The sequence below is a fragment of the Salvelinus alpinus genome, chromosome 32 (genome assembly GCF_045679555.1).
Source record: "Salvelinus alpinus chromosome 32, SLU_Salpinus.1, whole genome shotgun sequence".
Taxonomy (NCBI): Eukaryota; Metazoa; Chordata; class Actinopteri; order Salmoniformes; family Salmonidae; genus Salvelinus; species Salvelinus alpinus.
The window spans coordinates 2,990,594-3,009,028 of NC_092117.1; the positions used below are offsets into that span (position 1 = coordinate 2,990,594).

Genomic DNA, 18,435 nt, shown 5'->3' on the forward strand with positions numbered 1-18,435 from the left:
CATTCGTGTTTGGTGTGCCCTCTAGCAAACTCTAGGGTTTTGTATACAAACAGGCATGTTTGCGTGCGCCCCTGCTGTATTCAGGCCCTTCACAAACTCAGACAGGAAAGAGCACACCAAATACTCTAGTGAAAATCTCCAAAACAGGCCAAAAAAGTATGCGTCAATAGGCACCCGTGGGCCTGAAAGCAAAGAAAGTAAAAATAAATAGAAATAACAGGTATACAGTACATTCGGAAAGTATTCAGACACCTTGACTTTTTTCCAAAATATTTTACGTTGCAGTCTTATTCTAAAATGGATTCATTTGTTTTTTTCCCTCACCAATCTACACACAATACCTCACAATGACAAAGCAAAAACAGGTTTTTAGAGATTTTTGAAAGGGTCAACAACAAAAAAATCTGAAAATATTACATTTACATAAGTATTCAGACCCTTTACTCAGTACTTTGTTGAAGCACCTTGATGGAGACCACTGTGTTCTTGGGTACCTTAAAAGCTGCAGACATTTTTTTGGTATCCTTCCCCCAGATCTGTGACTTGACACAATCCTGTCTCAGAGCTTTACGGACAATTCCTTTGACCTCATGGCTGTGGGACCTTATATAGACAGGTGTGTGCCTTTCCAAATCATGTCCAATCAATTGAATTTAATACAGGAGGAATCCAATCAAGTTGTAGAAACATCTCAAGGATGATCAATGGAAACAGGATGCACCTGACCTCAATTTCGAGTCTCATAGCAAAGGTTCCCAAAAACGTATGTAAATAAGGTATTTCTATTTTCAATTTTTAATACATTTGCAAAAATGTCTAAAAACCTGTTTTCGCTTTGTCGTTATGAGGTATTGTGTGTAGATTGATGATGGGAAAAAATATTTAATCCATTTTAGAATAAGGCTGTAACGTAACAAAATGTGGGGAAAATCAAGAGGTCTGAATACCTTCCGAATGCACTGTATGTTCCAAGACAGAAAAGAGATACGATCACCTTCTCATCAAACATCTCATAACAAAATCATGTACATTATTATAGAGTTGGTCCCCCCTTTGCCACTGTAACAGCCTCCACTCTTCTGGGAAGGCTTTCAACTAGATGTTGTAACATTGCTGTGAGGACTTGCTTCCATTCAGCCACAAGAGCATTATTGAGGTCGAGCACTGATGTTAGGCCTGGCTCGCAGTCAAAGTTCCAATTCATCCCAAAGGTGTTCAATGGGGTTGAGGTCAGGGCTCTGTGCAGGCCAATCAAGATTCAACACCGATCTCGGCAAACCATTTCTGTATGGACATCGCTTTGTACACAAGGGCATTGTCATGCTAAAACAGGAATGGGCCCTCCCCAAATTGTTGCCACAAAGTTGGAAGAACAGAATCGTCTAGATTGTAATTGTATGCTGTAGCGTTAAGATTTCCCTTCACTGGAACTAAGAGGCCTAGCCCGAACCATGAAAAACAGCCCTCCTCCAACAAACTTTACAGTTGGCACTATGCATTCGGGCAGGTAGCGTTCTCCTGGCATCCGCCAAACCCAGATTTGTTCGTCGGACTGCCAGATGGCGAAGCGTGATTCATCCCTCCAGAGAACGCATTTACACTGCTCCAGAGTCCAGTGGCGGCAAGCTTTACACCACTCTAGCCAACGTTTGGCATTATGCATAGTGATCTTAGACTTGTGTGTGGCTGCTCGGCCATAGAAACCCATGTCATGAAGCTCCCGAAGAACAGTTCTGGTGCTGAGGTTGCTTCCGGAGGCAGTTTGGAACTTGGTAGTGAGTGTTGCAACCGAGGACAGACAATTTTTAGAAGCTACGCACTTCAGCATTCAGCGGTCCAGTTCTGAGCTTGTGTGGCCTACCACTTCGCCGCTGAGCCGTTGTTACTCCCCCAGTTCACGATAACAGGACTTACAGTCGACCGGGGCAGCTCTAGCAGAGCAGAAATCTGATGAACTGACTTGTTGGAAAGGTGGCATCCTATGACGATGCCACGTTGAAAGGCACTGAGATGTTCAGTAAGGCCATTCTACTGCCAATATTTGTCTATAGATATTGTATGGCCGTCTGCTGAATTTTATACACATGTCAGCAACAGCTGTGGATGAAATAGCCAAATCCACAAATTTGATGGGATGTCCACATACTTTTGTATAGTATATGTAATAGTCGACATAGGTTATCCAAGGATACATTTTTTTTAACCAACCTGTAGGACCAATTTGGGTAAGTAAGTCTCGAGATGGGAAGACAACATTTTGGAAAACAGTTTAAAATCTGTGTTCATCAAAAATAGGCGTCAATAGTGAGAACACTGGGTTCCTTATCTTTTTTTAATAAAAGCATAAATACTGCTGTATTCACATCTCTCCCAAATTGACCCTTTGTGAACGTGTGTGTTACTCATTTTGAGCTATAGTGGACATAATTGATTCCCACATTTTAAACAGACCTCAGGAGGAATACCGTCCCATCCAGGTGATATGCCTTCATTTATGCTATCCAATACCCCTTTGAGTTAATTGAGAAAGATTTCAAATCAAATCTGATTTTATTGGTCGCGAACACATATTTTGCAGATGTTATCGCAGGTGCAACGAAATGCTTATGTTTCTACCTCCAACAGTGCAGCATTCCTAACAATTCAGGCTCCCAGCCAGGGTGTCTTCCTCTATTGATTATTTTAGAAAATACTTAGTCTGGCTTGGTGTGCGGTTTTACAATCTGAGGTATACAGTTCTTTACAGAAGTGGGAGACTCTTTGATTGATTAATGTGGGTTCTGATAGTAATTCTCCTGTTTCAGATTCAATAGTTGCTATAACAGCTAATTGATCATTACTGCTTAGCTTGTTGGCCAGTAAATGACTAGGACGATTACCATGGAAGCAATGGTTGAGTCAAATTCGATGGATGGCAAATTCTGCTCTCTTATCAATTAATTGAGTTCTGTCTTGACCTTGGGAAGAGGCATAGCTACCTGGTCATGAGTGTTTGTTGAGAACGATCTAACGCAGTTAACAACATTTCCAATTCTTTTATCTTATTTAATTGTGATTTATTCAAACCAGTTAAAAAAATTATTATAAAACCTTTGGTGGCATTCCATAGAACCCTGCGGTCATCGACGGCCTTTTTATTGATAATTATGTATTCAATTAGATCAATTTGAAATGAATCACAGAATGTAGAATTATGTCGCAATGAAACTTTGAAACGCCATCTTGTGGCTCTTTCAGTACATTCTAAGATTGGAAGTTGGCAGCAATAAGCGTGGTGGTCAGACAAGCTCATATGTCGAATTTACATTTTCTTGTTTAAAGAAAATAGAGGTGTAGACAATAGTATGAAATAGAAATGTGAGAATGTTTTATGCCTGTTGGAGTAGAAAGTGTTCTCTTTTGCTTTAGGATCATGTGCTCGCCAGATTTCAATGAGGTTGTAGTCAGAGAGTATGTGCTGCCGAGCCCGTACAGGAGTTGCAGCGATGGGACAAGACTGTAACTACCAACTGGGGAGAAAAAATGTAAATAAAACTATCGTCCTTGGATCCATAGCCCTGTCTATGAATTTGAGAGTAGTTACATGTCTCCAGCCCAATCGCACAGCTGTTTACCATAACAGTGGCGGGGAGTACTTTGTTGTTGTTTGAACTGCAGATGGCCCCTTTTATCAATGTCCAAGAAACCTGCCCTATAAAATATAATATACAGTAGGTTGTGCATTAGTAAACTGTAGCTTTGCCCTCCAATGGCTATTGATGCGGTTAGATGGGCAGGCAGAAGCTCTGTATCTGTGTCCCCACATGAAGCAGTGGATAAGGACCAACTGCTCAGAAACCATGACAGTGAAAAGAACAACACACACACATTCACGCCACTATACTGTATACACATACTGCTCCAGTGCGGCAATGCACACAGCTTATGTTGAAACTGCAGATTATTTCACTTTCAAGAGCATCAACTCAGACACACACACCCTAGAAATAGCATTTGACCTCGTGGGGACAAACAAAATGTCCCCAATTGGTTTACCCCAGTTTGTTTACTATTCTTGTGGAGACTTCTGGTCCCCACAAGAATAGTTAAACATGTCCACGCACACACACACACACACACACACACACACACACACACACACACACACACACACACACACACACACACACACACACACACACACACACACACACACACACACACACACACACACACACACACACACACACACACACACACACACACACACACACACACACAGCAGTAACATGAAAGGAGCCCTGTATGCAAACACACACACACAGCAGGAACCGTCTGACAATGCACCATCAGAGTGAAACACTCAAATAAGACAGAACTGAGTGTACAGTAAGAGCATCATGACAAATCAATCGTCTGCTGCAAAAGTGAGATACTTGGAGTATTGATGACCTTGTTTTACCTGTACAGATGGTGCGACTTCTCCTTCTACAGTGTCCATATTAGGAAATCATAAAATTCTGCTGAGATGAAAGCTGTTTTAATATGAACAACATACCATTTACCAAAACATTCAGTAACACTTTAAAGCATGCAGGTTTAATGTATCATGATGCCGTTATAATGCATTGTAAGACCAGTCCTAAGTATGTACACCCCCTTATAATGAATTTTTGTCAACTCATAATGATCCTGAGTAATTAATAGATAATATTAATACATAGAGAGGCATAACATATTATAACCCTTATTATAAGATATTGTAAAGGCTCATACATGCTTATACCCAGTTAAAAAGTTTTATACCCAAGGATAAAGTACCAGGCATTTTCTCTGTGTAATAAGCCAGGGAACAATCACAACAGATAATAATCAGTCATAGGAACAGATCGCACCTCCACCCTTCACATGAAATTGTTTCTGACAAGGGAACACCTTCAGAAAACATTCAGCAAACATATTCACTTTACATTTTTACATTTGACATTTTAGTCATTTAGCAGACGCTCTTTCATCTTTCCATCATTGTATGTTTTTTTTTTGTGCACAAATGTACTCAAACTTACGGACAATGTCAAATGTGATATAGCGAAGCACCTGAGTGAGTTGGGTGGGCAATTACGCAGGCACTTTCCCGAAACTGATGACACTAACAACTGGATTCGTTATCCCTTTCATGCCCTGCCTCCAGTCCACTTTTATTTTTATTTTATTTTTTATTTAACCTTTATTTAACCAGGTAACAACACTTACCGGTATCTGAACAAGAGAGCCTCATCGAAATTGCAACAAGCTGTTCTGTGATAATTTTATTTAATCAGAAGCCACTGCCAGATTTCTGGATTGTGCCCTGGTCCTATAAGAGCTCTTTGCCACTTCCCACGACCCAGGTTGTGACAAAAACTCACACTCATTCTTATGTTTAATAAATGTATCGTATACTATGTGTGTGGCAGGCTTACAATGATGGGAAAAAGAACATTTGAGAGTGCGCTGACCCTGGTGCTAGAGGGGGTACGCAGCTAGAGGTTGAATGTTTGAAGGGGTACGGGATTATAAAACGTTTGGGAACCACTGTTGTAGAGCATGAACCAGCAGGAGAGAATCACTGCTTTGATGTTTGCAGAGAACTACAGGGTGTTGTATAGGGTCACACCAAGGTTCTTTGCACTCTGGGAGGGAGACACCGTGGAGTTGTCACCATGATGGAGAGGTCTTTCCCTTCAGTTTCTGATGAAGGAATACCTTCAGCAAACATTGTCTGATCCATCCCCAAGTCCTGGTCACAAAGCCACTGTAAGCCTTTGTTTCATATGATACCAACAAGGTTGGTCCGGATCTGAATTGAAAGTGGTGGGGAAGACATTGCAAGAGCACACCCACTCATGGTTTAGGGCAGGGGTCCCCAATAATATTCAGCCGTGGGACGGTTTTTCCTTGATCGGATGGTCGGGGGGCGTGAACATAGTTATAAATAATTTGTACACCGCAATTTGAAAACAAAATAAATTCCAACCTCGATGACAATGGGATACGATCACATATGCCTCTTTATTTATGCATGGGAATACTTGAGAACAGATTTCCTAAATTAAAATAACTTTGAGCTAATTTCCTGGTCATTTATTTAATGTCCCAAAACGAAAATTATTATTCAAGAAATTTTTATTATTTATATTTTTACCCAGAAAATTTAAGGGGTTGCAAATTAAATCACCTGCAGGAAGAATTTGGCTCACGGGCCGCCTATTGGGAAACCTGGTTTATAGGATGAGATGGACGGATGGAGGAAAGGATGAAGTTAAAAGAGAGAAAAAGAGGGGGGAGAGCAAGAGAGAGAGAGAGAAAGAGAGAGAGAGAGGAAGTAAGGTAAGGAGGTAGGGAGTCCGTCTCCCTCGTGTGCTCAATGTGATTTTCCACAGAGCTGTGAGTCATTCTTCAATAACAAAGGTGTTAGACCAGAGTGGCAGTGAACTAAGACTAACAGCAGTGGTGTTGAGGGCTCAGTACTCAGCACTCACAATGTGATATGGCGCCTCAGCACTGGTATGTAACTATACAACACCTTACTGGAACTAAGGAGTAATGAATACTCCAAACCAACTGTAGTTTCTTGCAAGATTTGGTTCTGGGTTCCCGAGATTAAACCAACTGTGACAAAATTACCTCAGTAATAGGGAATACACAGGGCTAGCCCAGTACGGTGACTGTGCTATCACCATAGATATAAGTAAGTAGAACTGTTTATCCCCAGAGAGATCACTCCAGATTCAAGTTGAAATTTGACGTTCCTAACCTAAATCCTTAATTTACCCGATTGGAAATAATGCCTGAATTTAATTAATCCTATCACAAACCTTAATCCTTAACTTAACCAATCAGTATGAATTCCTGAACTGTTAACTAATTGGAATGAATGCTTGAACTTAACCCTAGAGTTGTTTCTGTTAATTTTGTTAATTTTTTTTAACCTTTATTTCACTAGGCAAGTCAGTTAAGAACAAATTCTTATTTTACAATGAAGGGCGTACCCCGGCCAACCCCAGACGACGCTGGGCCAATTGTGCACCGCCCTATGGGACTCCTAATCACGTCCCGATGTGATACAAACCTTAACTCTTAACTTAAGCCAGTCGGAATTAATGTCTTAACCGTAGTTGTTTCTGTGTGCCTAAATCGTCTGGATCTCATGCAGTTTACTAGTAGAAAATATACGTTTGTACAAGGATGTCAAAAAAGTACGTGAAACTGTGATATCTTCGCTATACCATGCTCTTACCAAGTGATTACTCAGTAGCAACCGCTAAGGTCACACAATGTCACATTCCACCCTCCACTCTACTACTGCATTGATGTTTCAGTCTACAGAGGATATCTGCTGACGGAGAGATCTGTACTGCCTCTGCCTCATCACCGGAAGATCACAGGCAAAACCATGTACACTGGGATACATTCAACAGGGCCCAACATTGTGAAACGTTCAGATAGAAATATGTTATGTAGAAAAAGGAGTAGTGTCCACTGTATTTATGACATGTCTGCGTGAAACTTTCCACAACGTTTGTCCTACCGAACATGGCCCTAATCATCACCCAGGCCTCCTCTCACACTTACAGCCCATAGCCTGCATTGCTTTAGGGCTGATACAAGGCAACAGACAGACAGGCGTAGCCCCCAAATCCATGGTCGTAGGTGTAAAATTACCAAAAGAGCTTCCCCAGGCTCAGCACACTTCGACGAGTGGTGCCTTCAACCCACCGACTACAACCCCAACCCCCACCTCTTTAAAGGAAGCCTCTGCATAAGCAATAATAAAGATTGCCGATGATGCACTGGGGGGGATCTGGAGAAGGCCAGATTGAATCCCCCAGGGACATATTTTCCTGTTACGCATGCACAGGCCTTGCTGGTAAATAACAATAGAGTGTGTGTAATTGATGGATGGAGAGGGGAAATAACTGATGAAGCCTCCACTCTCATCTCCACTCTCAGCCTCAAGCTTTAACTTCCTATTTTCTAGACTACCGAGAACCTTCTTCAGCTGTCCTTCAGATAACCCTTTTGCTGGGTCTCCACTTTTTGTCCTAGACTATTCTATCTAAAAGGCACAAAACAGTAGTCGTGTTTTGAAAACGGATTGGGAATATGATTACTCAAAAAAAATCAAAGGACAAGTTCTAATAGCGTATTTTCACACCACTATTTGTTTTCTGTTAAATCATTTAAGTATGAGACTGAAACAAATTCTTCCTGTGGAGCCTAGCAGAAAAACAGGACCCCTGTGGCGTGTCTGGGACACTCCACTGATAAGATATAGAAGATATATACAGAACATACAAGCCAGATGCAATGAGTATCACACACTATTCTATTTACACAAACACACACACACACACACACACACACACACACACACACACACACACACACACACACACACACACACACACACACACACACACACACACACACACACACACACACACACACACACACCAAACCATGCACCTCCCACACACACACGTGTGTCTGGCTCTGGGTCTCCCATCCAACCAACCCCTCTGGGATGAGCAGTTCTGGAGTGGCATGGCCTACAATGAATATCAAATTCTAAATATCCCCACTGTGGGCAAAGTGTGTGTGTGTTAGTGCCTGTGTGCGTGCGAGCTTGCATGTGTGTACATGTGTGTTTTGGTGAGGGCGTGCGGTACTCTTTATCACACAGACACAATAAGCCATCCTATAACCTCCCTCTTATGAATATGTATGATTTGATTCACAAGCCCTACCCCCGTCCAACTGCCAGCCCCTGCACCAGTGTCCCAGACAAAGCACTTCAAACATGGGCACAAATTGGGGGAACGTATCTCCCTCTACCAGCCCCCCAGCCCTGAATAACTAATCCCTGGGGACCTAACACAGAATAATCACTGTTTCTAAATGGCTGGCTGTCATAGAGCAGAGGGCTGTTGTTGTTGGGATGTTCTAACTAACACAGTTACCTGTCATGTATGAACGGAGAAGGGCTTTCAATTCACCCACCCAGCTCTTGGTACATACTGTGTGTGTAGAGACACGTGTATGTACTTTTGTGTATGTGTCAAGTGTGTAATATAGAGTGTTTATTTTTATACAAGATTACTGTGTATCTAAGACTATTTGCCCCCTCTTATCATTTCCTAAACAATAAAAACCCTTGTGCCATAAATTAATTAAAATTATCAAAAGAATGGTTACCTCCCTCTGAAAGACAGTCAATTTGAATCCATTACAGGATCCAAAATCAGGCCCAAATCTAGACTCTGTCTTCTCTGTTTAGCATCATGTGTCACATTTCCTATGATAATCAAATGAGGGGTTCAGCTTTAGCACAGAGCAAATGGCAAAGAAGGGATGTTTGTCACATACAATGAGTATTTCGAAGGTTTGTTATACACAGCCTGGATGTCCCCTCTATTTCCTTCTCTAAACTAATTCCATTTCAATGGGGATGCAGGCTTCAGAGCTCTGTGTATTGATTTTAGGCCGGCAACACTGGTGCTCGCTGTGTCTAACTCACGACCTGCGTCCCAAATGGGACCATATGGGCACTGGTCAAAAGTAGTGCACTATGTAGGGAATAGGGATCCATTTGGGATGCGTCCATTCTGCTTTACCTCTGTAAGTGCTGATCCTTTGCTACAGTTGTATTAAAAGTGAGGATGTTCTGCTACTCTTTCAGGGAGGAGAGATAGAGCGCGCGAGAGAGACACGGAGACACGGAGACAGAGAGAAGACAGAGAGACCAAGGGATAGAGAGAGGGAGGAGAGAGAGGCACGCTTCAAAGAGGAGGCACTACTGCAGTGTCTGCAGTACTCTGCAAAATCTGGGTGAGTCACAAAAAATATAAAAGTGATTGTGATGGTGATAAATTAGGGGATTCTGTGTATCGTTGTTTGCGTGGCATGAGGTAGAAATGCTCTTGATGATTATCTGTGCTTACAGGCGAGCTGGAGTCAGCATAGGATTAGACACAGAGACTGTACAAGTACACACACACACACACACACACACACACACACACACACACACACACACACACACACACACACACACACACACACACACACACACACACACACACACACACACACACACACACACACACACACACTGTAATGAGTCAAACAGAACTGAAGCAAACACTGAAGATGTGATGGCGTAAAGAGCACATGTAACTCAAGGTAAGTAGGTCTGTCTCCTCGGGTGTACTTCGCAGACCCTGTAAATTGCCAAGTGCACCTAGAGTATTATTAGCTTAATAGGGAAATCCACCCACAGGCACAATCTCTCTGAGAGTAGTCATTGTTTAGTTCAGTTTTCCATGTGTCACACATTCAGCTTAGACGCCAAAGCTCAGTGGGTCTCAGATAGGCCATATCATGTGATCTGTCTCTGCCTGCCTGTCTGTCTGTCTGCCACTGACACACACACGCTAGCGCGCACACACACACACACACACACACACACACTCAGTCACCATCTACATTTAGATACAAGCAGGCACACGCACGCATGCATGTACAGACACAGACACAGACATTTCACACTCGATCCATATTATGGTAGGACATGGACTGATTTCAGTAAGAAAAACCTCACTATGAATGAGGCCACGGCAGACAATAATGGAGTGTACCTTTTAGTCGGTTACCATGGTTATGGCTGCAGACTGAGTATGTGTGCGTGTCTGACTGGGGCGGCTGTGCACCGTGTGGATCCCTACACTAGTGCTCCACTTTCCCTCTCTACACAAATGTACATTACCTTACCTCAAACTCACCACTGAAACTGGCCATCAAGCCATATTCGTATGTTTACATGTAGTAAAATACTGCCAAAAACGCAGTCAGTTCCAAATATCAACGTAATATTTCAGCATAAGGAACTGTATGTTTGCATGTGTGTCTTTATCAGCGGAGAGATACACTGCAGATAACTACTTGATAGCGAAAAAGGGATCTTCTATCCTGTGTGAATTGGTTATGCTTTAGTATGCTCCCTCAAAGAACAATCCTTACAAAAACGTGCTCGCTGATCACTAATACTGGTCTGCAGCTTACATCAGCAATACATCGACAACGTAACACTAAAACCAGGACAGATCCACAAAAACACACACTGCACATCAGACTGCGGGCAATCAAAACAAATCTCACGGACACACACACGATTCAGTTACCTTTTTCCTTGACCATGACCATTGAGGTTAAACTGACCAGAAAATGAGGGTTGATATGTATAAAATATGTCCAGGCAGGTGGTGTATCCTTAGAGTGAAAAATGAGCTATGCGAGCTAGAGAGAGGTGAGAGATGCAGGAGAAAAGCTCTTCTCCCGAAACCAATACGGCAGCATGGGGTAGTCCTCCTGCCAGGCTATTTTCTTCCACTCCCTCTCCTCTCCACCTCCCCTCCCCCTCACACTCCATTTTCCCCACCTCCCCTTGGTCATCCCCTCTGCTGTCAGCCCTCACCTCATTGCAGTGTCTAGGAGATGGCAGCTGCTACCGTGTTACAAACATACTCTAGACCCCCGAAACATCCCCCTATATGTTAAATTATACACACACACACACACACACACACACACACACACACACACACACACACACACACACACACACACACACACACACACACACACACACACACACACACACACACACACACACACACACAGAGCTGTTATGCACATACAGAAACCCCACGTGTACACAAATACACAAATACACACACACACACACTCTATTGTGTCTGTTTTCAAGTCCCAGTACCTCTATCATGCTGCCATACTGTCTCTCAAATAATCTCTTGGCCTGTCTCTATTTATCTCTCTTGTTGTGTTCTAAGCTTTACATAGACAACAATAGTAAAACCACAGCTATTGATTCCAGTCTCAAACTAGACAACATAGGACTAAGGACTCCTGGGGGAGACATGAGTCTTGTTTGGTTGTCAGCCTATGAAAGACAGCCAACACCCTAACCAGTTGACAAAACACACAATTCCCCATGCAGTTGTGCTTTACTTCTAGCCAGACACCCATGTTCAGATGTAAGATGTTAATTTGATCACTCTTTTGTTGCTGAAAATGTTCTTGTAGGGTATTTGAGTTTTTAAAAGGCTTCTAAAGTTCGTCATTTCCACTTTGTAATTTCAGATTTGCCCTACCGAAAAATGTATCAACCCCTACAAAAATGTCCATGAATTATAATCCACAAAAAAATGCACAGTTCCTGTTGTTGCCGGATTATTTTGCTGCTGTAGAAAACTGGCTGAAATTAAGATCCTACATCTGTATTACTACTAGGGAACACAAAAGGACTGATGTCAGCTGTTTGTCTGAAGGGGGACAGAGACCGGCAGCGAGGAGTAATACACAAGAGGTTATAGTCAATGAATAGTATATTGTACATAAACATGATGCATGGAAAAGAATGATTTAAGTTTCTGAGCAGTGAGTACGTATATGTTCACATATACAGTAAATCCCTCTTACATAACCACTAAACAATGTAACAAAGAAATATCGAGCTCTGGGAATAGGAGTGCTGATCTACACTGTAACGGAAAACTATCATTAATATGGTAATTTGGGGCATTATCAACAGTAAAATAGTCTAAAACATTTTACTTCAGCCTATTGTAAATGATGATGCATTTTGGGAAAATGTTGTAAGCGGGGGGGGGGGGGGGGGGGGGGATTACTGTATTTCAAACGGTACTGTAATTCAATCGCACAGAATACAGTACCGTACAGTATCTTTGGAGTGCCAAAAACCTTTTGACCACTAGTGGGTGGATGGTTTCTGGCTCATTAACATATTTTGAGGCGTGCCTTGTAAGAGGCTATATTATTTGTTGCACCCGTGAGTAAGAATGCTGTACCAATTTAACTCGTATGTGGTTATAGTCCTCCATCACTTTAAAATGAATAGGGGACAGATTTTATGCTGCAAAAAGTCTGAAACTTTTAATGGTTGAGCAGTTTTCCATGTCTTTTCAGGCTGTTTTGCCCTGTATTTACTACCAGTTTGGAAGCCTTTGTTAAGGCCTCTAGGAGTTCCACCAAATATGAATTAATATGCTGTAATGTGTGAACACTTTACCTTTACCTACTGTGAAATACAGACCCCTCCCTTCAATGAATTTCATCCACAAATGTATTAATTCTGATTATGGTAGCGTTTACATTTTTACAGTATAATACAGCCAATTTAATGCTATGGTACTGTGTTTCATTAGACAGTACTTGCCTTGACACCGTATTTATATTACAATAGGTGTAATGTAATATGAAATACAGAAATTTACTTGCCACCGAGGTGCCTGTAAATTACTGTCAAATTCACGGTAGCCCCTTTACAGTGTTTACATGTCCATATAACCTTATTCATTGGAATCTAAAAGGCAAAACTGATCCTGAATCAGCACTCGTACTTTGAGACGCTTGATCGATACAGCCCTTCCAGCCGCAGGTTTATTAAGGTTCAGTGTCATGAATCTGGCCCTGGAGGCAGAACTGTGCAATTTCCACTAGTTGGGCCAGCTGCAAAGTCAAAATTGTCTATATTGTGACAATTCCTGAAAACAAAAAAGCACTTTTTGATCTTCGATTCATGATGAAAAACACTAACCTGAGTCCTGTCCAGATGATGTATTTGTACCCAATCACAATTTTGTTACCCAATCACAGATTTTGTTTTCACCTTGTCCTCGGACGTCACACCACCAACAGGAAGTTGATTCGTGGTTCTCAGATTTACACCGAAGCCTGACGGAGTGATACATCTCAGAGATGCCGACGGGTTGAGTCGGCAAGACCGCGAGGCAAAATAATCGTTCACCAAGAAACAAGAGTTAGACGTTACTTTGAAGAGCAGTGGGGATGAAGGAGATGATCTGGTCTAGATAGTTTTCCTATTATGATGAAATTACATTGGTCACATGCTTTGTAAACAACAGGTGTAGACTAACAGTGAAACGCTTACTTATGGGCCCTTTCCCTACAACGCAGAGTTAAAGGTAAAGATTAAAAAAAGCTAAATAAATATAGAAATAGTGACACAAGTAATAAATACACAGTGAACGACGAATAACAATAACGACTAAAAAATAACATGGCTAAATACAGGGAGTAGCAGTACCGAGTCAATGTGCAGGGGTACGAGGGAATTGAGGTAGCTACAGTGGCTTGTAAAAGTATTCACCCCCCTTGGCAATTTTCCTATTTTGTTGCCTTACAACCTGGAATTAAAATAGATTTTGGGGGGGGTTGTAATCATTTGATTTACACAACATGCCTACCATTTTGAAGATGCAAAATATTTTTTATTGGTAGATAATCAAGAAATAAGACAAAGAAAACTGAAAACTTGAGCGTGCATAACTATTCACCAGCCCAAAGTCAATACTTTGTAGAGCCACCTTTTTCATCAATTACAGCTGCAAGTCTCTTGGGGTATGTCTCTATAAGCTTGGCACATCGAGCCACTGGGATTTTTGCCCATTCTTCAAGGCAAAACTGCTCCAGCTCTATCAAGTTGGATGGGCTCCGCTGGTGTACAACAATCTTTAAGTCATACCACAGATTCTCAATTGGATTGAGGTCTGGGCTTTGACTAGGCCATTCCAAGACATATAAATGTTTCCCTTTACACCACTCGAGTGTTGCTTTAGCAGTATGCTTAGGGTCATTGTCCTGCTGGTGAACCTCTGTCCTAGTCTCAAGTCTCTGGAAGACTGAAATAGGTTTCCCCCAAGAAGTTCCCTGTATTTAGTGCCATCCATCATTTCTTCAATTCTGACCAGTTTCCCAGTCCCTGCCGATGAAAAACAACCTCACAGCATGATGGTGCCATCCCTATGCTTCACTATGGGGATAGGGTTCTCGGGGTGAAGAGGGGTGTTGGGTTTGCGCCAGACATAGCGTTTTTCTTTATGGCCAAAAAGCTACATTTTAGTCTCATCTGACCAGGATAGCTTCTTCCATCTGTTTGGGGAGTCTCCCACATGCCTTTTGGTGAACACCAAATGTGTTTGCTTATTTTTTTCTTTAAGTTTGGCTTTTTCTGGCCACTCCTCCGTAAAGGCCAGCTCTGTGGAGTGTACGGCTTAAAGTGGTCCTATGAACAGATACTCCAATCTCCGCTGTGGAGGTTTTCAGCTCCACCAGGGTTATCTTTAGTCTCTTTGTTGCCTCTCTGATTAATGCCCTCCTTGCCTGGTCTGTGAGTTTTGGTGGTCGGCCCTCTCTTGGCAGGTTTGTTGTGGTGCCATGGATTTAATGTTGCTCCGTGGGATGTTCAAAGTTTCAGATATTTTTTTTATAACTCAACCCTGATCTGTACTTCTCCAAAACTTTGTCCCTGGCCTATTTGGCGAGCTCCTTGGTCTTCATGGTGCTGCTTGCTTGGTGGTGCCCCTTGCATAGTGGTGTTGCAGACTCTGAGGCCTTTCAGAACAGGCGTATATATACTGAGATCATGTGACACTTAAATAAAGTCCACCTGAGTGCAATCTAACTAATTATGTGACTTCTGAAGGTAATTGGTTGCACAATATATTTTTTAGGGGCTTCATAGCAAAGGGCGTGAATACATATGCATGCACGCACCACTTTACCATCTTTTTATTTTTTTCATTTCACTTCAACAATTTGGACTATTTTGTGTATGTCCATTACATGAAATTCAAATGTAAGGTTGTAATGCAACAAAATACGAAAAACACCAAGGGGGATGAATAATTTGTAAGGCACTGTATGTAGATATACAGTATTTAGGGGTAAAGTGACTAGGCAAATGGACAGATAATAGTCGGTGGCAGCAGCGTATAATAGTCGGTGGCAGCAGCGTATATGGTGAGCGTGAAAGGGTGTGAGTGTGTGTGTGGCGTCAGTATGCATGTGTGCGCGCATGTTCTGTGTGTGGGCATATGTAGTGTGTGTTGGGGTGTCAGTGTAAGTATGTGTGAGTGTGTGGGTAGAGTCTAATGTGTGTGCATAGAGTCAGTGCAAGAGAGTTAGTGCAAAAAACGGGTAAATACAGGTAATCCGGGTAGCCATTAGCTATTTAGCATTCTTGTTTAGCAGTCTAATGGCTTGGGGGTAGAAGCTGTTCAGGGTCCTGTTGGTTCCAGACTCGGTGCACCGGTACCGTTACTATGGCTTGGGTGTCTGGAATCTTAGAAACATTTTGGGGTTTTTCCTCTGACACCGCCTGGTATACAGATCCTGGATGGCTGGTAGCTCATTCCCAGTGATGTACTCGGCCGTACTCACCACCCTCTGTAGCGCCTTGCGGTCGGGGGCCTTGCTTTTGCTGTGCCATGCAGTAAAGCTGCCAATCAACATTCTTTCAATTGTGCAGCTGTAGAACTTTTTGAGGATCTAAGGGCCCATGCCAAATCTTTTCAGCCTCCTGAGGAGGACGAGACATTGTTACAACTGTGTGGGTGTGTGTCGATAATGTTAATTCCTTAGTGATGTGGATAATGAGGAACTCGACCCATTCCACTACAGCCTCATCGACGTGGATGGGGACATGCTCGCCCCTCCGTTTCCTGTAATCCACAATCAGTTATTTTGTCTTGCTATAATTGACGGAGAGGTTGTTGTCCTGCCACCACACTGGCTGGTATCTGACCTCCTCCCTATAGACTGCGTGATCAGTCCTACCACCGCCGTGTCATCAGCAAACTTGATGATGCTGTTGGAGTCATGGGCAGCCACGCAGTTGTGGGTGAACAGGGGGTATGGGAAGAAACTAAGCACATACCGCAGAGGGGCCCCCGTGTTGATGGTCAGCGTTGCGGATGTGTTTTTGCCAACCCTAACCACCTGGGGGCGGGCTGTCAGGAAGTACAGGATCCAGTTGCAGAGGGGGGTATTCAGTCCCAGGGTCCTGAGCTTGGAGGGGACTATAGCGTTGAATGCTGAGCTGTAGTCAATGAACAGCATTATTTTATAGGTATTACTTTTATCCAGGTGGGTGAGGGCAGTGTGAAGTGCAATAGAGATTGCGTCATCTGTGGATCTGTTGGGGCAGTATGGGAATTGGAGTGGGTTCAGTGTGTCTGGGATGATGGTGTTGATTCGAGCCATGACCAGCTTTTCAAAGCACTTTATGGCTATAGATGTGAGTGCTAAGGGGCGATAGTCATTTAGGCAGGTTACCTTGTCGTTCTTGGGCATAGGAACTATGGTGGTCTGCTTGAAACAAGTTTGTATTTCAGACCGGGTCAGGGATAGGTTGAAAATGTCAGTGAAGACACTTGCCAGCTGGTCAGCACATCCTCTGAGTATGCATCCTTGTAATGAGCGTTTGGATTAGTGGCAGCTCTTTATCTCAATGCAGATGTTGCCTTTACTCCATGGCTTCTAGTTGGGATATGTACGTACGGTCACTGTGGGGACAAAGTCATCAATGCACTTAATGGAGCCGGTGACTGATTTGGTATACTCCTTAATGTTATCAGATGAATCCCAGAACATGTTCAAGTCTGTGCTAGCGAAACAGTCCTGTAGTTTAACATCTGCTTCATCAGACTACTTCCATATTGAGCGTGTCACTGGTACGTCCTGTTAGAGTTTTTGCTTGTAAACAGAAAGCGGGAGGAGAGAGTTATGGTCTGTTTTGCCGAAGAGAGTGCGAGGGAGAGCCTTGTATGTGTTTCCACGTGAGGAATGAAGGTGATCTAGAGTTTTGCTGCCTCTAGTTGCACAGGTGGCATCCTGGTAAAAATTTGGTAAAACGGATTTCAGTTTCCCTGCATTAAAATCACCGGCCACAAAAAAACACGATCCTCTGAATATGCATTTTCTTGTTTGTTTTTGGACCTATACAGTTCATTGAGTGCGGTCTTAGTGTCAGCTATGTTTTGTGGTGGTAAATAAACAGATAAGAAAAATACAGATGAAAACACTCATGGTAAAACTCAGGTGAGCAAAAACTCAAGACTTCCTTAATTCTACTGCAGTGGGCTAAATCAGGGTGATTCTTGGTAGTCTTAAACAAATCTACTTTGAAACAAAAGTATACACCTCACACACATGGTTACAGTGCATTCTGAATGTATTCAGACCCCTTGACTTTTTCCACATTTTGTTACGTTACAGCCTTATTCTAAAATCGATTACATTTTTTTTCTCCTCGTCAAACTACACACAATATGCCACAATAACAATGCAAAAACATGTTTTTTGAAAATTTTACCAATGTATTAAGAATTTAAAAAAGAAATCACATTTACATAGGTATTCAGACAATTTACATGGTTGAAGCACCTTTGACAGCGATTACAGCCTTGAGTCTTCTTGGGTATGATGCTACAAGCTTGGCACACCTGTATTTGGGGAGTTTCTCCCATTCTTCTCAAGTTCTGTCAGGTTGGATGTGGAGCATCGCTGCACAGC

The 18,435-nt window shown here is 42.5% G+C and overlaps 1 protein-coding gene and 1 long non-coding RNA gene across 12 annotated transcripts in view; one reads left to right on the forward strand and one right to left on the reverse strand.

Annotated features, from left to right (window-relative positions):
* The window catches only part of ablim1a (actin binding LIM protein 1a), a 125,491-nt gene that overhangs the window by 58,477 nt on the left and 48,579 nt on the right, over positions 1-18,435 (reverse strand). Inside the window, exon 1 of one of the 11 annotated variants that reach the window (XM_071379992.1) lies at positions 11,202-11,434. The exons of the other annotated variants lie outside the window; for them this stretch is intronic. Coding sequence (XP_071236093.1) covers positions 11,202-11,223 — 22 coding nt within the window. The 5' untranslated portion in view covers positions 11,224-11,434. Of the gene's footprint in view, positions 1-11,201; positions 11,435-18,435 lie in introns of those variants that run through there. 11 annotated transcript variants of the gene reach the window in all.
* LOC139562340 (uncharacterized) overlaps positions 9,681-18,435 on the forward strand; it is an 86,303-nt gene continuing 77,548 nt past the window's right edge. Inside the window, exon 1 of the long non-coding RNA XR_011672343.1 lies at positions 9,681-9,849. This is a non-coding gene — a long non-coding RNA (uncharacterized lncRNA). The remainder of the gene's footprint in view (positions 9,850-18,435) is intronic.